Source organism: Pelophylax lessonae (assembly GCF_965119305.1).
Source record: "Pelophylax lessonae genome assembly, chromosome: 2".
NCBI classification, from domain to species: Eukaryota; Metazoa; Chordata; class Amphibia; order Anura; family Ranidae; genus Pelophylax; species Pelophylax lessonae.
This window is the reverse complement of record NC_138769.1, coordinates 87292005-87315656: the sequence shown is the minus strand read 5'-3', so window position 1 is coordinate 87315656 and position 23652 is coordinate 87292005. Positions and strand designations below refer to the sequence as shown.

At 44.4% G+C, this 23652-nt stretch overlaps 1 protein-coding gene and 1 long non-coding RNA gene across 5 annotated transcripts in view; one reads left to right on the top strand and one right to left on the bottom strand.

Moving 5' to 3' along the window:
* LOC309547731 overlaps window positions 1-23652 on the bottom strand; it is a 758845-nt gene that overhangs the window by 628084 nt on the left and 107109 nt on the right. The window lies entirely within an intron of this gene.
* The window catches only part of APP (amyloid beta precursor protein), a 413913-nt gene continuing 400213 nt past the window's right edge, over window positions 9953-23652 (top strand). For 2 of the 4 annotated variants that reach the window (XM_082247698.1, XM_082247697.1), the window contains exon 1: window positions 9953-10178. In XM_082247698.1, coding sequence (XP_082103824.1) covers window positions 10125-10178 — 54 coding nt within the window. In that variant the 5' untranslated portion in view covers window positions 9953-10124. The remainder of the gene's footprint in view (window positions 10179-23652) is intronic. The other 2 variants (XM_082247700.1, XM_082247699.1) reach the window with 1 other exon arrangement.

Genomic DNA, 23652 nt, shown 5'->3' with positions numbered 1-23652 from the left:
TCTCCACCGACGATCGCCAAATGACCGGCGGACCCGATGTGCGGGGGGTGTCTTTTTGACCCCAGATCTCTCAATAAGGATGACCTGGCATGCTTATATTTATTACACATAATAGAAATAATTGTGAATAAAAAAAAAAAAAAAAAAATGAAAGGAACATTTTAAAAATAAAAAGTAAAATAAATAAGAAAATTTTTTTAATGAGCCCCATCTCTTCTTCTGCTCGTGCGCAGAAGTGAACGCATATGTAAGTTGCGCCTGCATATGTAAACAGTGTTCAAACCACACATTTGAGGTATAGCTGCAATTGTTAGAGTGAGAACAATAATTATAATGCAAGATCTATTCTGTAAGTCTAAACAGGTAACCTGTTAAAAAAATGTATAGCGTCGCCTATGGAAATTTATATATACCGTTGTTTGTCGCCATTCAATGAGTGTGTGCATTTTTAAAACATGACATGTTAGTTATCTATTTACTTGTGTAACATCACACTATACAAAAAAAATTGGGTTAACTTTACTGTTTTTTTTTTTTACTTTACTGTTTTCTTTTTTTGTTTTTTGTTTTTTTTAATTCATTAAAGTGTATTTTTTTGTTTTTTTTAAAATTGTGTTTGAAAGACCGCTGCGCAAATACAGTGTGACATAAAATATTGCAACGGCCGTCATTTTATTCTCTAGGGTCTCTGCAAAAATATATACAATATATATATATATATATATATATATATATATATATATATATATATATATATATATATATATATATATATATATATATATATATATATATATATATATATATATATATATATATATATATATATACACAGTACATTGCGAGAGTATTCGGCCCCCTTGAACTTTGACCTTTTGCCACATTTCAGGCTTCAAACATAAAGATATAAAACTGTAATTTCTTGTGAAGAATCAACAACAAGTGGGACACAATCATGAAGTGGAACGAAATTTATTGGATATTTCAAACTTTGTTAACAAATAAAAAACTGAAAAATTGGGCGTGCAAAATTATTCAGCCCCTTTACTTTCAGTGCAGCAAACTCTCTCCAGAAGTTCAGTGAGGATCTCTGAATGATCCAATGTTGACCTAAATGACTAATGATGATAAATAGATTCCACCTGTGTGTAATCAAGTCTCTGTATAAATGCACCTGCACTGTGATAGTCTCAGAGGTCCATTTAAAGCGCAGAGTGCATCATGAAGAACAAGGAACACACCAGGCAGGTCCGAGATACTGTTGTGGAGAAGTTTAAAGCCGGATTTGGATACAAAAAGATTTCCCAAGCTTTAAACATCCTAAGGAGCACTGTGCAAGCGATAATATTGAAATTGAAGGAGTATCAGACCACTGCAAATCTACGAAGACCTGGCCGTCCCTCTAAACTTTCAGCTCATACAAGGAGAAGACTGATCAGAGATGCAGCCAAGAGGCCCATGATCACTCTGGATGAACTGCAGAGATCTACAGCTGAGGTGGGAGACTCTGTCCATAGGACAACAATCAGTCGTATACTGCACAAATCTGGCCTTTATGGAAGAGTGGCAAGAAGAAAGCCATTTCTTAAAGATATCCATAAAAAGTGTTGTTTAAAGTTTGCCACAAGCCACCTGGGAGACACACCAAACATGTGGAAGAAGGTGCTCTGGTCAGATGAAACCAAAATCAAACTTTTTGGCAACAATGCAAAACGTTATGTTTGGCGTAAAAGCAACACAGCTTATCACCCTGAACACACCATCCCCACTGTCAAACATGGTGGTGGCAGCATCATGGTTTGGGCCTGCTTTTCTTCAGCAGGGACAGGGAAGATGGTTAAAATTAATGGGAAGATGGATGGAGCCAAATACAGGACCATTCTGGAAGAAAACCTGATGGAGTCTGCAAAAGACCTGAGACTGGGACGGAGATTTGTCTTCCAACAAGACAATGATCCAAAACATAAAGCAAAATCTACAATGGAATGGTTCACAAATAAACATATCCAGATGTTAGAATGGCCAAGTCAAAGTCCCGGCTTGAATCCAATCGAGAATCTGTGGAAAGAACTAAAAACTGCTGTTCACAAACGCTCTCCATCCAACCTCACTGAGCTAGAGCTGTTTTGCAAAGAGGAACGGGCAAAAATTTCAGTCTCTCGATGTGCAAAACTGATAGAGACATACCCCAAGCGATTTACAGCTGTAATCGCAGCAAAAGGTGGCGCTACAAAGTATTAACTTAAGGGGGCTGAATAATTTTGCATGCCCAATTTTTCAGTTTTTTATTTGTTAACAAAGTTTTAAATATCCAATAAATTTCCTTCCACTTCATGATTGTGTCCCACTTGTTGTTGATTCTTCACAAAAAATTACAGTCTTATATCTTTATGTTTGAAGCCTGAAATGTGGCAAAAGGTCAAAAAGTTCCAGGGGGCCGAATATTTTCGCAATGCACTGTGTATATATATGTATATATATGTGTGTGTGTGATGTTTGAGGATTCTAAGCAATTTTCTAGCAAAAATACTGATTTTTACTTGTAAACATCAAATGTCAGAAAAAGGCCTGGTCTTGAAGAGGTTAATAAAGGACTTTATGTATGATGTGTGTATGTTTATGTATTATATTCCTTTTTTTTTTTTTTGAGTAGCCAGAGGTATTATGTACTATAAATTAAATTAAAACATATTGAAAAGAACTATTTGTTTTCTCTCAGCACTCATGTACCCTAATCATTCATAGAAACAAAATTCCATCTACAAACAGCCGCTACTATAAAAAAAAAATACACATCCTTCAAAATTATGCTTCGAGCACCCAAAATGGAAAAAAGCATTAGCAATGCTTTACAATATATTCAATGACATATATTTTCCAATAGTCCCAACAATCAACCATGTGAGTCCTAAAAAGTTCACAAGCGTTGGGTTTGGCAGTAGATGATGGCTCAGGTACAATTCATATATCCCATTACTACACCTGATGGAATATCGCTCCCCTTGGATAATGAACTCACCAGATCACAGATTGAAAGCTTCTTAACCACAGAAACTTTCTCCCAACAGAGTTTTCTGTATACAGATATCCTCCTCTCCTCAGCAGTGACTCGCAGAAGAAAGAAACAATCTCATAATCAGAGATGTATAGTAACTAAGTAAAACTACTTCACTACTGTACTTAAAGAGGTTGTAAACTTGTTTTTTTTTTTTACACCCTGCAAGAGAAAGGCATAATGAGCTAGTATGCATCGCATACTAGCTCATTATGCAATACTTACCTTAGAACGAGCCCCTGCCGTGCCGCTCACTCACCTCTATGACGGGCGACATGTCCAGTCGCCCGTCTTCCGGGATCGCGGCATCCGGCCATCTGATTGGCCGGAGCCGCGGTGACATCACTCCCGCGCACGCGCGCGGGAGCCGGCAGTCACGGCACGGGACTCTGAAGGAACGGCACGATCGGCCGTTCCTTCAGAGCGCAGGCGCCAGTGACGTCACTGACTGCATGTAAGGTAAATATCTCCTAAACGGTACATGTTTAGGAGATATTTACAGTACCTATAGGTAAGCCTTATCATAGGCTTACCTATAGGTACAAGTTGTAGAGGAGGGTTTACTTCCTCTTTAAGTACCGAAAGGCGGTATCTGTACTTTCCTAGAGTAGAATTTTTTTCTCCTACTTCCACTTTTACTTCACTACATTTTTTCGATGATTTCAATACTTCTACTCCAATATTTTTTTTTGTGCTGCATAGTTACTCGTTACAATTATAAAAATTACCACTGCCAGAACTGTAGATGGCAGGTTTCATGAAGCTCAAAAAAATGTGTATAATGTCATGTGTACTTTTGACTTCTTTTGACTTCTTTCTTTAATAACTTAAACTTTAATAACTTTAACTTTAATAAACTTTTGACTTCTTTCTTTAATAACTACATAACACAGTACTTGTACTTTTACTTTCAGTACTTGAGTAGCAATTTTTTTTTAAAAACTACTGGTACTTTTACTTTCAGTACTTGGGTAGCAAAATTTTTTAAAAAACTACTTGCAATACTAAAGTACAAAAAATGTTGAATACTTTAGTACTTCTACTCAAGTCACTTTTTGATCGAGCACTTGTACTTTTACTCAAGTATGGGTTTTGAGTACTTTATACAACTCTGCTCATAATGTGACTCTGTTACAAACATTTATTGATAAAACAAACCCCCTATTCCAATTACACTCACAAGATAAAATGTATGAAAAGCATGAAAACAATGTATCTTATTTCTGTAGTGCAGAAAATGGCCTGGCAGTAAGGGGGGAAATCTTCACGTCCAGAATTGGATAAAGAAGATCTTCAATAGAATAGTCATGGACGGCTTAATAACCAACAACTGTTACGACTATGAACACTTTGGTGAGAACTATGTTATGTAATATATAGTGTATATATAGTGCTGGAGTCTGAATTGTTTTGAGGGGAATCTCCCACAGTAATTTTGGGGGGGGATCTCCGGGTGTAGTATGGCGGGGAGGGGGGATAGGGAGTCCCCTGGTATATACAGTATGGAAGAAGGGGGTGTAGTATGTGGGAGAAGGGGTCTTCCTGTGTGTACTGTATTCTTCTGGTGGGGGAGGGTATCCCCTATTAAGTACACTGCCCGGTAGGTCACACAGGGTTTGTTAGGTGCTCATGGTCTCGGCGGGCTGTATGGTGTTGAGTATTCCAGCAGTCCCTGACTCAGTGGGTACATGTCTCTCCCATAAACATTGCATTGCCTACTCACCCGGAAATGATCCCTTTGCACCTCCAGTGTGTCCCAACCCCGTCCCCTGGGTGTGTAGTAGAAAGGTGCAAGCTTCTCCCTGTCCCCCGGCTCTCTGCTCAGCCTGGACAGGTGTGGGAGACCTGCATTCACATGCAGCCATTTTGAATGTTTCAGACAAAGACTCCTCCCCTCCTCTTCCTCTTCTCCCCTTATCGCCATCCCATCCCTGCCCTCCACCCCCACTACCAAACCAGGTTCCCTGACCCTCACCCTCCTGCTAAGCACCGCTCCCAGCCACAGTCCAGTCTGATAAATGTGTTTCAAGAGACAGAAACCAGGGCACATAATTCATAGTTGCCAACATTTGAAAAAACGTTCCAGGGACACTTTGCAGCACAGCTATCAATTACTTACCACTCCCACTTCCATGAAGCTCCGCCCACTCCACATAATTAATCTCCGCCTACTTATCATCAGATTATAGGGTCTACTCAATAAAGAATTACAGGAAATTGAAAAGGGAATGTTAAACTTGAGGCCAAAGTAGCAAAGTTGGAATAATTCTCTCATTCAGCTGCACTACTTCTGCCTAAAGTTTAAAATTCTCATCACAATTCCCTGCAATTCTAAAGTGTCACATGTGCACAGGTGTGACCGTACAAAAAATGTAAATATAAATAAAGTGCAAAGTGTAAATAAGAACATTGCCGGGACGATGTAAATTACCCGGGACAGGCTCCTATTTACCAGGACTGTCCCGGCAAAAACGGGACAGTTGGCAAATGCATGATTCAAAACCCGGACTGTCTGAGCGAACCCCAGACAGGTGGAAACCCTAGCTCTGCCTGCCAGCACTTCTGTTTTTTTATGTCAAAGCTTAACCTCTTGGCGCCGGCTGCATGCATATATGTGGCCACTCAGTGGGTGGCCCTTAATGCTGGGAACCTGCATATAGGTGACCCTGTTAAAGGGATAGTTCACTTTTACCACAATACTGCCTATGCAGATAAGGGATGTCTGTAGATAAAAACAAACTGTGCAGCTCTGACTAAAGTTGAATAAAGCTCCTGCTATAGGTACAGGCCATTTACATACCTTATGAAGCCTGACTGGAATACTCCCAGGACGTTGCTAAGTATTCCCAGGAGATTACTAAGTGAGGCCTAGTCGTTGCTGCTCACCTCCACCATCACAGGAGTGAGCTCGCAAATGCTGAGCTCAGAGCTCCTGCCCCAGGGGGAGAGAAAAGTATGTGAGGGGGTTTGAATCAGAGAAAGAGCTCACTCCTGTGATGGTGGAGGTGAGCTGTGATGACTAGGCCTCACTGAGCAACGTCCTGGGAGCATTCCAGTCAGGCTTCATGAGGTATATAAGCAGCCTTCACCTACTGTATAGCAAGGGCTTTATTCATTTTGTAGTCAGAGTTTTAATCTACAAGCATCCCTTACCTGCATAGGCAGGTTTTTTGTAAAAGTGAACTATTCTTTTAAGAGTTCTAAAAGCCGTGAGGCGGGGTGGGCATTTGATGGGCCTTAACTGAGCGGCTGCATATATGTGGCCCTGTTAAACCAACTTACCGTTCTCACGCTCCCAGCACGGTAGGCGGCTGGGATTGGTAAGCTCCCGATGCATACTTGCGATTGGGAACTTTCCAATCGTATGACCTCTGTGACAGCCAATCAGCACGGTAAGTTGTTTAAAGTGATTGTAAACAATCACCTTGTAAAAACAACCCATTCATTTTAAAACAGAAATGAAAGGCAAAACAATTTTGTATAGATATAAAAACATTAAAAATAACTTTTTATGGTTTTTATAAATTATCAGATTCCCTCTTTTCTCAGCTGCATAAGAGCTGGAGGGAGGAGAAGCAAAAGTACACAGAGCTTCCCAGTGAATGGCTGTGCAGCAGGGGCATGTCAGGATAAAAACAAACACAAGGAAAGGGCGCATCAGCCTAGCGCATTATCCTCAGCAGGCTTTTTAATGACAGAAGTTAAAATCAACTACTCACAAACATGCGTGGTAAATCAGCATATCAATTCCAAAGTACAGCTTCAAATGGAAAAGTCCAATATCTCATGTAGACGGAGGCTAACGCGTTTCGAGGTCAAGCCTCTTCCTCAGAGCCTGAGGGCCATGACAGGGACCATAACTTAAATAGAGTAACCAGGCCCCACATGACCCTCCATGGGCGTGGGTTACATAGCTAGTCACCCAAATCAAAAAACAAAACAAACCAAAACAAAACGTTACATTGTCTTCTGTTGATGTACCACTCTACAGCTCTATGCATTAAAAACATCATTGTTTGTAGTAGATAAACAATATTCAATCTAGGCTGTAAAAATGACCATACATATATATATATATATATTATATATATACATGCTTTTAGCACTCAACTAATAAATTAGACGAGACACTCCATCCCCATCACACAAGGACTGCACAGCACCGGGGGAGGGGGGGCAAAGGTCAATGTGGCCCACAGTGACCATTGGTCCCCTCAAAGGTGACCACACGGGATACCTGATCCCCCCCATACCTCAAAAGACAAACCCCATTCTCCTGCACAAACCATATATGGGAGAAGTATTTACTCCACATGGGATGTATGGTCATTTTCACAGCCTAGATTGAATATTGTTTATCTACTACAAACAATGATGTTTTTAATGCATAGAGCTGTAGAGTGGTACATCAACAGAAGACAATGTAACGTTTTGTTTTGGTTTGTTTTGTTTTTTGATTTGGGTGACTAGCTATGTAACCACGCCCATAAGGGCGGTATCCCCTCCCACAATTTGGAGGGTCATGTGGGGCGGGTTACTCTATTTAAGTTATGGTCCCTGTCATGGCCCTCAGGCTCTGAGGAAGAGGCTTGACCTTGAAACGCGTTAGCCTCCGTCTACATGAGATATTGGACTTTTCCATTTGAAGCTGTACTTTGCAATTGATATGCTGATTTACCACACATGTTTGTGAGTAGTTGATTTTAACTTCTGTCATTAAAAAGCCTGCTGAGAATAATGCGCTAGGCTGGTGCGCCCTTTCTTTGTGTTTGTTTTTGCAGTGTTTTTGACCGCCCCGGTCGTAGAGGGCAGCAAGGCTTAGCCATACGAGATGCCAAGTGTGGGTTCCTAGATTGAAACAGCCTGAGGACCCGGTTCTGAGCGCAGGAGCAGGGTGCTAAGCATCACTTTTTGTTTCTGCATGTCAGGATAACTCTGATCATTGGAGGAGGGTACACTGAGTTTCTGGCGTACTGTAGATAGAGAGATGACCACTGTGTGCTCTTCTGCTTAGAGTGGTCATTTTTTATTAGGAAAGCAGAGGGACTGGCAGGGACACCAGGGATTTCACACAAAGGAAGCAATACAAAGAGAGCGGGATACTTTCTCATACAAGTTCATGGTACAGCAGCTGCATATCAGGAATATGAAGTGTTGGGGTAACAAACGCTTTAAGGGTCCTTTCACACGGGGTTTCTAGCCGGCGGGCTTTGTTATGCTTAGCGGGGGATCGATCTGCTGATACCCTCTGAGCAGGTGGATGGCAGGTCTCTGCTCACTGTGCAGAGACGGACCTGTCAGAGTCCCACTCTCCTCTATGGTAGATCAGATGAAAATGAACCACCTGTCCGTTTTCATCCGATCCGATCCACCAGACGAATGGAAAATAGGGTTACCATCCATTTGGATTTTACGGACAGGATTGGATCGGATAGCAGTGGGTGTCAGCGGAGATGTCACCGCTGACATCCGCTGCCCCCATTGGTGTGCGCAGCCCATTGCATTAGGGTGTGTACCCCAAAGCTCAAACATACACGCATTTCTCTGCAGCCTTAGCTGCACAGGACAGTAAATGCATGGGAAGTGCTCTGTGCTGAGTGGCTTCCTGTTGATTCACAAACTGAAGCATAGTAAACACAGTTTGCAATGCTTCAGTTATGAATGGACACAGTGGGAGTGTGTTTTCACTATGTTCATTTAGAAAAGGAAGGGGCCTTTAAATTACATATTTGCTATTACATTACATAGTGATTAGGGTGTGCCTGGGCACACCCGGCACACCCCCTGCGCATGCCTATGGCTGCCATATAGCGATGAATTGAGCGTCCGATCAGGTCCCACTGAAAAACTGACAGACCTGATCGGAAAGCCGTGTAAAAGGGGCCTTAGGCTCCATTCACATTTGGTGTTTTGTGATCTTGGGCAGAATCTCAAATCGCACTGCAATCACAGAATGCATGTTTGCTTGCCCTTTATTTTCAATGGCACCTAAACACAGTGTGGTTTTTCCACAATTATCGCGTGGCTAACTGCAACGCACAAAGCTTGTCACACAAAGAGGGGCTCCTCCTCCTTTTTGGGCAACAAGCTTTGCGCATTGCTGTTTGCAGCGTGATTTATCCCATGGCAAAACCACACAGTGTTTTAGGCGCCAGTGAAAATTAATGGCACCAGAACACGTGTTTTGCGTTTGCAGTACGATTGGAGATTGTGGACAAAATCGCAGATCACTAAACGCCAAATATGAATGGATCCTAAGTGCTGGAACATGGAAACTTAAAGTGAAGTTTGCAATAATATGTTGTCCATACTTAGGTCCCCGTTCGCACCTGAACGTATTGGAATTGTGCGATTCTGCCTGTGATTTTAGAATCACAGAAAACTGTGCAATGCGCTTGCAGTGCCAATATTTTTTTAACGGCGCTCCAAACACGGTGTGATTCTGCTGCGATTGTTGTGCAACAAAACGCAAAAAATGCAACGCCAAACACGCCTGGCTCAGCGCCAACATTTGGTACAGTCTGCCAGGGGTAGAGCACACTGGGGATTCTCTGGGACCACAACCCAATTCACCTGCATATACAGGAGGGACAAGCACCACCAAGTGGCAGGAAGGGAGAAGCGCACGTCTGGAAGGAAGCTGGGGGTGCCGTTCATGGGAAGGGAAGAGAGGGGGGAATGCTGTGAGCTGTGCAGTAACAAAGTAACTTTTCTAGACATTGAGTGACTCGAAACCCGGACTGTCCGTATGACCCTTTAAGGAGGAGGAGGAGGAGGAGGAGGAAGAAGGTTTAGTTGGCAGTGCAGCGACACACTTCTCCCTATCACACTATTGCATCAATGTAGCCGCAGTGCCGCGATCAGGCCGCCAGGTGGCGCTGGCAGACACCGGTGGGCAGGATCAGCTGACGCAGCAGTGCCGTGGATGTGAGTGTGCAGCGAGCCCGAGCCGCTCTGCTTGTGTCCCGATTCCGCAGCTGCCAGCCCGGAGGAGGAGAGCTCAGCACACAGGCGGAGGAGCCCCGACAGCGCCCACACCAGGCTTCTATCCCCGGACTCAGCCGCAGCCATGCTGCCACATATAACGCTGCTCTTTCTGGCTGCCGGAGCGCTGGCTCTGGAGGTAATAGGGATGGGGGAGGGAGGAGGAGGCATACAATGCTGGAGATTGTGATGTAATGTCGGATCACACCTTGTTCTCTCTCTATCATCTGCCTGGGAGCAATGGCAGGCTGCTACAGTGGGGGCCCCCCAGATTCCTCCCACAGTGGGGGCCCCCAAGATTCCTCATACAATGGCTCCCCATTCCTCCTACAGTGAGGGCCCCCCTGATTCCTCATACAATGGGTCCCCCTGATTCCTCATACAATGGGTCCCCCTGATTCCTCATACAATGGGTCCCCCTGATTCCTCCTGGAGTGGGGAGCCCCCCCCCCCCAATTCCTCCTGGAGTGGGGAGCCCCTCATCTGTCACATTGGTAATGGAAAAGTGTTCATCCTCCTCACTCTGTACATGGCATCTCCTCCTCACCCTGCCCTATCAGCCTCTTACCCTTTAAATTGAATCAGTCCTCCCTTTACATGACATCTATTCTTCTTACCCTTTAAATACAATGTATCTCCCTTTTCCTGTACCTGACATCCTTCTCCAGCTCTTTACATGGCATGCCCCCCTCACCCTGCACCATCAGTGCTTACCTATTAAATTGCATCTCTCCTCACAATTTACATGGCAAGCATCCTTCCTACTCCACTCCACCAGCTCTTTGGATTTTATGCATCCTTCTTGCCCTTTAAATACCATAGAGAACCCTTTCCTTGCTCCACCAGCCCTTACCCATTACATGAGATACATCCTCCTTATTAAATAGCACATATCCTTTCCTAGCTTTTTCCCTTTACATGACTTACATCCCCCTTACACTTTAAATCAAACAAATCATTCCCTGCTTCTCTAGCCCTTACACTTTAAATACCATGCATCATTCTTTCCCTTCTCTACCAGCCTTTACATTACATGGCATGCATCCTCCTCACCCTTCAAATACAATGAATCATCCCTTCCCTGCACCCCTAGCCCTTACCCTTGAAATACCATGCACCCTCCTGATATATTGCATGACATGCATCCAGCTTTCCATGCTCCACCAGCCTTTACCCTTTGCAAGACAGGCACCCCCCCCCCCCCCCTTCCCCTTCACTACCAGTTCTTACCCATTAAATACCATGCATCCTCCTGACATATTGCATGATATGCATCCAGCTTTCCATGCTCCACCAGCCTTTACCCTTTGCAAGACAGGCACCCCCCCCTTCCCCTTCCCCTTCACTACCAGCTCTTACCCATTAAATACCATGCATCCTCCTGACATATTGCATGACATGCACCCAGCTTTCCATGCTCCAACAGCCCTTACCCTTTGCAAAACAGGCACCCACTTTTCCCTTCTCTACCAACTCTTACTCATTAAATAACATGCATCCTCCTGAGCCAGGACATGACATGCATCCTCCTGAGCCAGGACATGACATGCATTCTCCTGAGCCAAGACATGACATGCATTCTCCTGAGCCAAGACATGACATGCATCCTCCTTTCCTTGCTCCACAGCCCTTACCTTTACATGACATGCACCCCCCTCCTTTCCCTTCTCTACAAGCTGTTAATATTTAAATACCATGCATCCTCCTAACCCCTTACATAACATGCATTATTCTTTCCTTGCTTTACCACCCCCTATGATTTAATTGACATGTGCCCCTTTTCCCTTCTCTACTGACACTTACCCTTTGAATACCATGCATCCTCCTTAGCCTATACATGACATGCACCCCCTTTCCCTTCTCAACCAGCTCTTACCCTTCCTCCTATCCCATTACATGACATGCATCTTTCTGACCCTTTACATGGCATGCGCCCCCTTTCCCTTCTCTGGCAGATCATACCCTTTAAATACCATGCATCTGTCTGACCCTTTACATGGTATGCATTCTTACCCTATAAATGACATGCATCTTCCTGACCCATTACATGACATGCATCCTCCTTTTCCCTGCTGTCACCCTTTATAGGATGGAGGTGCCATGTACCTGTTCCGTGTATGGCTTTTCTATATGGTAATCTATATGCCATGTTGCCTCCTTTTTATGCCATGTATCCTTTTCTATTACCAGCCTCTGAGTTTTGCTGGCCATGGCATGGTGCCATGTTGGTCCTGCAGATCCAGTCCATATACAGCTCCTATGTTGTCCTCCTTTATCATCTGCACCCTGATTACATGCCATGGTGCCATGTTTCTCCTGTAGTCCATTTACAGCTCCTATGTTGTCCTCCTTTATCATATGCACTCTAACTACATGCCATGCATTACCCTTTCATGTGCCCATCCTTTGACATCTATACCATATATCCATACCCTGCATGTTGCTGGCATGCCAAGCACTTTGATTTCCAGAACTTCCATAGAACTGCCTGATTAGTGGAACTGCTAACTAATGCAAATGAGTTTCCAACCCCCCACCCTGCTTTGTACCCTCCCCCTGATTATATGACCCTTGACTTGTCACCACTGACCCTCCAATGCCCCCTGTTACCCTTTGTACATCTTTCTTACAGGACATTGTCTCTGATCCTTAGAAATCTCTGCATGTCTTATATATTCCTGTGTTTTTGGGTGGTGCAGTCTGAATATTCAGGACAGTATGCAAAGAATCAATTTATTTAGTGGCTTTGTCATTGGGGTTTAACCCTTTACTCTGCAAGCCTTGATATATGTTTGAAAAAGCTTAATGATCAATGGCAATTATATTTATCATTTTAATGGTTGGATCTCATCGTGGTGCGTTGATGAGCTGCATTTACAGCAGCGAATGCCGACGATTTGACTGTCTGTAGAACTCCTCTGTGTCTGGTTTGTCTGAGACATCAAAGCAAAGTGAATGCGTTTTTGTTTTCTGTTCGGAATTGGCCGTCGCTGCCTGGCTGGGCACGCAGATCCCCCTATAAATGGGCTGAATTGCTGACACCAGCTGCATGATTTAGCCTTTTCAGTAGGCTCCGGCCCCACTTTTCTAACCCCATTGTCTTGGATCAGGTGGTTTGGTGTGTGTGCGTGTGTGTTAGGTAAACATGACATGGTTTATAGGATGGGCTGAATGTACTCATCTGCAGCTTTTATTTATCTTTTTTCCTCCTGGACCTAGATAATAAGAGGCCTTTCTAATTAGGTACCTTGGGAAGGGGTGGGGGTCTGCTTCCCTAGGGTGGGTATTAAGGAGGCGATAGATAAAAGGATTTGACTGAAGGAAGATTAAGACCCAGAGAAGATGGCGTCTCTGCATTGCTGCAATGCAAAGCTGTGTTGGAAGCTGCAGCTTGGAAGAGCCTCCCACCGCTAGGTGTTTATGTGCCTTGCTCTTTTCATCTCTTCCCTTCTGAACCATTCACTTCCAAGCAGCGTTCTGCGTCCTGAGGACACCTGAACTCCCCTACACGCTCCGTGACCAACGCCGCACATTGCTCCTTACTGCCTATTCCACATCGGTTACAGAACACACAGACTTTAATTAGCACAACGTCATTCAGCTGTACACAGACGGGGAAGAATTCAGCAGCGCCTGTGCAAAAATAACATCAAACGTCGTCTGGCGTTTTATTTGTCATGAAGCCTGTGCATTGCCACGTTACGGAATCGAACAAATATGCTCCAGGGGAGTTTATAGCACTATCTGATCATCCTGTTAACCATTTCCTATGGAGTGTTCTATATATTTAACATTTTTATTAGTTTTGCATAATAAAAAAAAAAAAAAAACACACAAAACAAGACATCACAACATACCAAAATAATATGGCTATATGTTTTACAAAGGCAATAATTTTATTTTCCCATGCAGTGGGGCTGTGGCACTGCATGGGTTAACTGTTTGTTTAGGGGTGCGGAGATATACTAATCCAGTGTTTCTCAACTCCGGTCCACAGGACAGGTTTGCAAAAAAATTGAAATACATCACAAGTGATATCATTTGCCACTCAGTGATTGCATTGTTCTAGTCTGCATCTCCCCAAGGTAATACTTAAAATCTGGCCTGTTAGTGTGCCCTGAGGACCGGAGTTGAGAAACACTGTACTAATCCTCCGAGCACAAGACTGCCCCCCCCCCCGCACGCTGGCAGTCTTGTGAATTGTTTGTTCCTGACGTCATCACGCACATAGATTGGTTCTGGATGTGAGGACGGCAGGAATAGACCACCGCTGGGGGGGAGTGCTGTTTTCTGGAGGATCGGGTAAGTATAGCTTTTCCTTGCAGCCATGGACAAAAGGAGCAGTTGAAGTGGATTTTCACTGCATCTGAGCACCACAAAACAAAAGCCCTATTTAATTTATTTTTATTATTCAAAGCAAACTCCCCCATCCACCCATGTGTCTATTATACTTTTTGCTGAGAAATCACTTTGAAAAACACCCCTCTGTAGCATTTCTGGCTGTGGCCATCTTGAGTAAGGGCAGATGAATCATGTAGTGTTCCTTGTAGGGATCGACTGATTATCAGCAGAGGGCCGATATGCACTTTCCCCGATATATCGGAATCTGCCCCGGATATTGCCGCTATTTCGGAAAGTGCTGTACCGGAGTGATGCCTGTAGCTAGAGGCCTCATCCCGATAGCGGCGTCCATAGCCGAGGGTCGGCTGTCTTGTAATGACAACCAATGCGGCTGAGAAGCTGCTCAGCTGTCATTACAAGGAGCGGGAGGGGACGCCTCCCCGAGCAGCCACCTTCCGCGGCTCGCCCAGGTCTCCCGTTCCACCGGGAGATCAGGGCAACCAGCCTGCACGCCCGTCGAAGGCCCGATCAAAGCCGCATTCGGCTCTGATCCGGTCTCCATGCGAAAACCCGGAAGTGATGTCATGACATCACTTCTGGGTACTGGCACCAGATTCAAAAAAATGACAGCATTCAAAACGGCCAAACTTTTTTTTTTTTGAATGCTTATAAGTGCAGAGGAGGGTTTAGGGGGCTTTTAGACCCCCAGATCCCTCCACAAGAGTACCTGTCAAGAAAAAAAAACATTTTTTTTTTTAAAATGTACAAAAATATCGGCCAATACCAGTATGCATTGGCCAAACTATCGGTATCGGCAACAAAAAAACGATATCAATCGATCACTAGTTCCTGGATCCATCTGCCCTGGAGTGTGCGCTTAACTGAGAAAACACCTTCTCCAATCCTGACATCTCCTGGGATGTATGACATCATTTGCCTCAGCAAGTAACTGAAAAGTTTAAAACAAGTAAATGGGATATACTCTCCTATCTATTTACTAATGCTAGCAGCACGAGGATTCAAAATGTTGATTGTGAGAGTGAAGTTCCACTTTAACCCAGGCACAGCCCCACTTCATGGGCAAATAAACATTTTGGGCAGAGTTCTTCTTTATTCAGTATGGCTGCGACTGTTTATAGTTCTGTAGTCAGAGTGATGATCAGTCGCTGCCCTTTGCGCGTTCGGATACTTCATTGAGATGCTGATATGTAGAAAATGCAAACTTGTTGCTGGGGGTTACTTCCCTTGGCATACCACCATTGCGCTAGGTCAGTGGTTCTTAACCTGGGTTCGATCGAACCCCAGGGGTTCGGTGGGTCAGTCTTGAGGGTTCGGCACACCCTCCGCTAGTACCACTTTGCTGTCAGGGACTATTTCTCCAGTTTTGGGCATGTCCTTCCGCTTCCGCTCCGCTCGCACTTGCAGCTCTCTCTGCCCCTGGCTCACTCTCACTGCTGGCTGTGCAGCTCGGCTCCTGGCCGAATCCGATCCAGCCGGAACCGGCGTCGCCCACTGTGGAGTGGTGGTGGTGGGGGGGGGGGGTTTGGAGACAGGCCAGACGTGCGGTGCGGAGAGGGACTGTCTGGGGGAGGGACTAACCCGTGCAGTGGCCGCCCAGCGCAGCGCGGGAGAGAACCTCCAGGCCAGGCAGCCGCAGCAGCAGAAGAAGCCGGCAGGTGAGAGGCCAGAGAGCCAGTGGTGACAGTGGTGCTGCAGCCTGCAGGAGGAAAACCTAGCCTGTGATCGGGAGTCGGGACACAGGTGAAAAAAAGGTAGGACTAGAGTAGTACTGGCTGTACTAGTCTAGTGACTGACTGTGTGAGAACACTGAGAAGACTATGTAAAGGGGATCTATTTTATGGGGAACCTGGCCTGCTGTAAGGGGGGGGGGATCTAAATGGGGACGGGACCTCACCTCACCCTGGCCTGCTGTAAGGGGGGATCTATATGGGGGACATGATCCCCCATATAGATCCCCCTTACAGTAGGCCAGGGGGAGATTAGGTCCCCCATATAGATCCCCCCTACAGCAGGCCAGGGTGAGGTTAGGTCACTCTGGGGTCCCCCATATAGATCCCCCCTTACAGCAGGCCAGGGTGAGGTTAGGTCACTCTGGGGTCCCCCATATAGATCCCCCCCCTACAGCAGGCCAGGGTCCGGACCTCACCTCACCCTGTCCTGCTGTAAGGGGGGAGATCTATATGGGGGAACGGGACCTCACCTCACCCTGGCCTGCTGTAAGGGGGATCTATATGGGGGAGCTGGTATCCATATGGGGGACCTCACCCTGGCCTGCTGTAAGGGGGGATCTATATGGGGGACCAGGTCCCCCGTATAGATCCCCCCTTACAGCAGGCCAGGGTGAGGTGAGGTCCCGTCCCCCATATAGATCTCCCCCCTTACAGCAGGCCAAGGTGAGGTGAGGTCCCGTCCCCCATATAGATCCCCTCTTACAGCAGGCCAGGGTGAGGTCCCAGTCCCCCATATAGATCTCCCCCCTTACAGCAGGACAGGGTGAGGTGAGGTCCGGACCCAGGGTGACATGAGACATGATAATGACATGAGAGTGGCACTTGCCAAGATAAAGTCGGGCATTTCTGAACTGGTCTCTGAAAGACAACAGCAGAAGTCACACTAATTTGCAGTAAATATTTATTATGTTTTTGTGTGAAAATCATGTTTTAATGGTTTTGTTCTTTGTTCTTAATGGTTTTGTTCATTTTGTGCACCTATGTATAAATATATACCTAAAATAATATATACCTATGTTTTGAATTTGAAAAAATCATATTTTATTTTTCCAATTAAGAAGGGTTCGGTGAAGGCGAATATGAAACTGGTGGGGTTCAGTACCTCCAACAAGGTTAAGAACCACTGCGCTAGGTGATGCATCAGGATGCTAATTAACAGTAAATGCAACCTTGCAGCTGTTATCTGTAGTGACTGGGTATTATAGATTTAAAAAAAAAAAATTGAATAGAGGAAGGCAATAAACCAGACGTAAAGATTTGTGTGCAATTTGCTGTAACAGGAATAAAAAAAATATATATATATATTTTCTGATCCCCGTAGGCGATGGGAGAACTCTCGGGATCAATATTCTTCAATGTTGTGTTTTTTTTATATATATATATATATATATATATATATATATATATATAATATTAGTAGCTGGACGGTTTGTGCATTTAGAAACTCCATTTAGCCCCACTTTTTTTATTTTTTAGCAATCTATTGAGTCTGCTACAAGCAGTTCCTGTGACACCGGAGACACAGAACCTTTTATTTATTTAAAAGATGACACCACATGCTCGGGGCATTTGCTCTACTTTCCTTTCCTTTCCTCCAGCCTGGGTGTGTGTTATTACAGTGTATGTAGTTCCCTCCAGCCTGAGTGTTTGTTGTTACAAAGTATTTAGATATTTAACACAATGTAGAATCCTTCCGTGTATTGTTTGTTTTTGTTTTTTTTTCTAATAAATATTTTGTTTTTTTTTTTATTGCAACTGTGTTTGTTATTTGTGGTTAGAACAGAGTTCAGAAATCATTACTGAACATGTTGAGCATGGACATTTTGTGTTTAATATTTTAATACATATTTTTTCTATTGTGCATTTTTTTTTCTTTTTTACAGTTTGGGCTCAGTTTACTCGACTCCTGCTTTTTTTTTTTTTGTATAATCCATAGCTGCTTTTCTAGCAACTCTACAGTTAGCCGCTGCTGGCATTAATTTTTAAAGCAGACCTAAACTATATCTGAGCACTACTAGTTGAAAATACATTTTTTATATTCAAAGTAAACTCCCCTATACATTTATGTCTCCATGCTTTATTTTGTTGAAGAATCACTTTGAAAAATTCATGTAGTATTTACTTCCTGGAATCCATCTGCTTTTAGCTCAGGTGGGCAGGCAGGAGGGTGTGCTTAGATAAAGCCCCTCCTCCAGATAAAAGAAAAAAAAAAGTTTAAAACAAGTAAATAGAATATACCTTCCTTTCTTTTAGGGATGCACCGAATGTTCGGCGGCCGAACATTATTCAGCCGAAAATAGAAAAAAATAGCACTTTCGGTGTTCGGCCGAATAATTTTGTGCCGAATAATAGGGGTGAACGATAGTCGATATGATATCGACTATCGTTCTGTGGCCGTAGGCGATATTCATATCGCCGAGGTCACGATATTTACAAGGGGAAGGGACTCGGAGGAGGACAGGAGGACTCTTAGACTTCCGTGAAGCCGGGACACTTCAGCGGTGAGCATACATTACATTACTCACTCTTGCACTGCAGCCCGCCCCACACATTCAGTGAGTCTTACTCTCCTCCCTAGTTTTTTCAATGGCACATTCAGGAAGCCAATCACGCCGTGAGTAGCGGCACAGCGAACCAATCACGCGTGCCTGCACACCTGATTGGTTCCGCTGTGCCGCTACTCACGGCGTGATTGGCTTCCTGAATGTGCCATTGAAAAAACTAGGGAGGAGAGTAAGACTCACTGAATGTGTGGGGCGGGCTGCAGTGCACGAGTGAGTAATGTATGTATGCGGCTGTGCTCCTTTCCAGGCTCCTACTAGTCCACCTCCAGCTTCCTACTACCACCACTATGAGAGACTGTGTCACTGTATAATCTGATCGAGTCCACACTGACACTGACTGACTGTCTGTCTGTCACTGAGTAATTGATGTTACCACATTAACCCTGACCTGCCCAGTGCCCTGTATCTGCAATTAAAATTTACTAGGCTGCCTGCATGCTTCCTGATTTCCATTCCCAGCATCCTTCCCAATCCCTACAGTGTCACTAACATTAACCCTATGGTACAAGGCTGCAGTGTGCACTGAATCCCATTCCCTACAGTAACATTTAGGGAGAGAGAGAGACATGAGAGGACAAGAGAGAGAGAGGACAAGAGAGAGAGAGAGAGAGACGTGAGAGGACAAGAGAGAGAGAGAGTGAGAGGACAAGAGAGAGAGAGAGAGACATGAGAGGACAAGAGAGAGAGAGTGAGAGGACAAGAGAGAGAGAGAGACACGAGAGGACAAGAGAGAGGACAAAAAATTGGCGAAAAAATGCGAACACCGCGTTCGGTATTCGGCCTTCGGCCAAACATTTTATTATTATTCGGCTTCGGCCAAGAATTTCATTTCGGTGCTTCCCTACTTTCTTTACTAATGTCAACATAAGGAATAAAATATTCAATGTTGATTGAGAGTCTAGTTCTAACTTGGTACCAACTTCACTGTCTATGAATTTTAGTTTCTTTATGCCAGTAAGGCCGCCATAGATGGTTAGATTCTCTGCCGGTTCAGCAGGGAGCAGCTGAGATTCGAACCATGTATGGACATGCTGAATGTACCCAAGTTGATCGATTAACTTTGGTACAACCAGCTTGTTGGATTTATTATGGGATTATTGTTAGGGGCTATATCCCCAAGAAATAATCATTGTGTGCTGTCCTGGCCGGGACACACAATAGATTTTGGGGAGGGATTCCCCCATCAATACTGACTGTTGATGGGGGAATTAAGTGATTTTTCTTCCCTGCAACTAAATCGCTTGCTCTATGGCCTGGTTATACCTTTGATGCTCCTTTATGCAGGTTAAACATACAACCTAGCGAATTCTGTGTTCTTTTTTTTACCCACAGCTCTTCTGCCACACATCCCATCCTGTGACCCCCCATCTTGATCCTGGAGTTAGCTGTCTCTCTCTTGTTTACAAAACTGGCCCCCCTAATGATGCTCCCTTGATCCTGTGCGCGCGCGCAGACGTCCCTTGATCCTGTGCGCGCGCGCAGACGTCCCTTGATCCTGTGCGCGCGCGCAGACGTCCCTTGATCCTGTGCGCGCGCGCAGACGTCCCTTGATCCTGTGCGCGCGCGCAGACGTCCCTTGATCCTGTGCGCGCGCGCAGACGTCCCTTGATCCTGTGCGCGCGCGCAGACGTGCCTCCATGACTTGACTCTTAAATGACTTGGGCTAATTCCAATGTGACACTTCAGCTCCACAGCCTCCTGGGATGTGTGACATATGTGTGTATACACACAAAGGCACTGCTGAAAAAAATTAAAGGAACTCTTTTAATTCAGAGTATAGCATCAAGTCAAACTCCTGGGATATTGATCTGGTCAGTTAAGTAGCAGAGGGGGTTGTTAATCAGTTTCAGCTGCTTTGGTATTAATTTCATTAACAGGTGCACTAGATTGGCAACATTGAGACAGCCCCCACAACAGGAATGGTTTTACAGGTGAAGGCCACTGAATTTTTTTTTCCCTATTCCTTTTTTCTGACTGTTTTTCACTAGTTTTGCATTTGGACCGTTTGTCCGTTTACATCCATTTTTTTGTCCAAACCGTTTTTTTGACGGATGAAAAATTGGGCATTCATCCGTTCCAAAAAACAGACATTGACGGAAGCGGATGAAAATGGATGTTAACGGATGATCATCCGTTGTCATCTGTTTTTACATAGAGATCAACGGATGGATGAAAAATGGTCTGTATGTGTGAAAGGGGCCTTGTGTGCATTATATCGGCCTCAGAACCTGTGTAATTTGTCCTGGTTTAAAGGGATGAGGTGGCAACCCTACCCACCCATCACAGTGATTGGTTTGCCAGTAGTATTATGCTGTATTGGGGGGATGGCACTTTTAGTTAGTTGAGCTGGTCAGCATTTGGATAAATACAGCAAACCAGGTATTGGTATTCTTAGGGTACTCGGTAAGGGGTACAAAGGGTGTTTGGCAGACTGCAGAGCAACTGCAGTAACCAATAACAACCACACTTTATCGGGCTTCAACAGTCTAGCTGACCTTCCTTTAAAGCACTCAAACCCAAATTGACTGCTGAGTATCCTATACAGTAAGTAGACTTCTACGGGGTAGCACAGAATATTCAAGACACTTATTTACTTGGATGATTTTTTATTATTATTATTAGAGGATTTATATTGCGCCAACAATTTACACAGCAATTTACAAAACAAAGTAAGAGCATACAGATACAACACAAATCAAGACAAGAGGGTTAGGAGGACCTTGTTCCTGAGAGTTTATGATCTAAGCACATCTTGGGATTTTACCCACTCCAAACTGCCGCTTGTAACTTTTTTATGATTTGCTCTATTGGAGAGAGAATATAGAAAGTTTGCATGTCGGTTGTTGCAGCACTTAGATCCCTGGTGCCCAACCTGCGGTCTAAGGGCCACATGCGTCCCTTTGGTATATGATGTGCGGACCTCAGTAGTCTGTTGTGGGAACATTGATTAGGGTAATATAAGTAAATATCATTGATTAGGGTAATAAAAGTAATGGGTTTTAGGATTTTATAAGTACCTGTAATAAATATTATTAGCATTGATCTATACTAGCCTCATGTAACATGTTCCCAGTTTAGTATTGTCTCGTGCAGCATATCCCCAGCCAAAAATGTAGCGTGTCCACGCTCTGACCCTCGTTTCCTCTATTATGCCCCGTACACACGTGCAGATTATCTGAAGACTTTTGTCTTCAGATTTACCTTTTCTATGTAGTGCAAGGGCCTGTCGGATTGCATACAAATTGAAAGTGTTTAGGTTTGACCTCATTATATGGTTTTGGTAAGTCTGCAGACAATCTGCACGTGTGTATGGGGCATTAGGTTTGCAGTTTCTGACAGTCATTGCAGGCATTAGATATATTGAACGTCATGGGGTTGATTTACTAAATGGATAGTGCAAAATCTGGTGCAGCTGTGCATGGTAGCCAATCAGCTTCATACTTCAGCTTATTCAATTAAGCTTTGACAATAAAACCTTGAAGCTGATTGGCTATCATGCACAGATGCACCAGATTTTGCACACTCCAGTTTTAGTAAATTAACCCCTATGTACGGCCTATTAGGCTCCTTTCACACTATCCGTCTGTCGGACGGATGCCGTTTTTATCAGCGGGGGATCGAGCGGCCGATCCCCCGCTGAGCAGGAGGATGACAGCTGTGTCTCTGCGCTGTGTGCGGAGACACAGCTGTCAGTTCCCCATGCATCTCTATGGGGAAGTCGGATGGGAACGGACCGTCGGTCCGTTCTCATCCGATCTGCTGGACGGATGGAAAATAGGGTTTCCATCCGTCCAGATTTGACGGATCGGATCGGGTCGGATGTCAGCGGACATGTCTCCGCTGCCATCCGATGGACCAAAAAAACGAACAATATTGTAAAAGCAATCTATTTCAGTAGGCGCCGTTCACACCAGTGCTTTGTGCTGCACTGAAAACCCCCCAAAAACGGTAGATCAGGCCCTACTATTTCAGCGCACTGCAATGCACATAAGGGCGAGAAAACAGTCTGTTGGAGTTTCCTTTTAAAAAAATAAAGCCTTCTGAAGTAAAAAAAATAAATCAATAAAAATGGTTGCGGCGCATGTTAAAACCAAGCACAGCATCCCAACACGTCAACACTATCATTGTGCTGTGAATGGACCCTAAAGGCTGTAGAGGACAGTCACTGTGCATCACTACCAAAGAGGAAGCACAATTGAATGCAAGTATAGATGGTCCACAGATACCGGAAATAATGAAAAGGTGAGCTAATACCAAACACCTTCCCCATGCCCCGCTGTACTTGCCTCCGGTGATTGTGAGCTGTCGGTGCCCAGGCTGTCACTCCAGGGATCTGAAATCCCTCCTCTGTGTGCACTGCTTGCATGATAGTGGGACTCGCTGTGCAGGCACTGACCAATCAGAATTGCTTTGATCTGTCCCAGAAGTGCTACGCAGGGAAGAGGGGACCATTGGACCGACTGTGTGGGTACTGACAGCCCAGGATCACCGGCGGCAAGTACGACAGGGACCAGGGGGAGGGGTGGTTGTAGATTTTTTAGTTTGCCTTTTTACATTTTTATTTTTTGTAAAGATGAACTAAAGCCAACCATAGACGAGTCAAAAACCGAACGTTCTGTCGATCGAAAAATTAAAATGGTACATGCAATTGTGACATCATTTTGTTTCGTTTTTCGAAGGAAAAAAAATCCAGCATGTTGGGTGAGGCACTTTCGATTTCAGCACAAAAATCACATGTCCCAGCTGGTACACTAATGATGCAAACATTTTTGGGATTTGGTAGATCGAATTTTGAACAACCTTAGTGTCCATACATGGATTAAAATTCAGCTGGTCCCTGCTGAAACAGCCGAATTTTGTTCTTTGTATGGTCAGCTTTACCTTGTCTTCTTTTTCTATTAGTAAAGGCTAGGTGGGTATATGGAAAGCTTACATCTGCATGGTGTGGCCTGGCAGC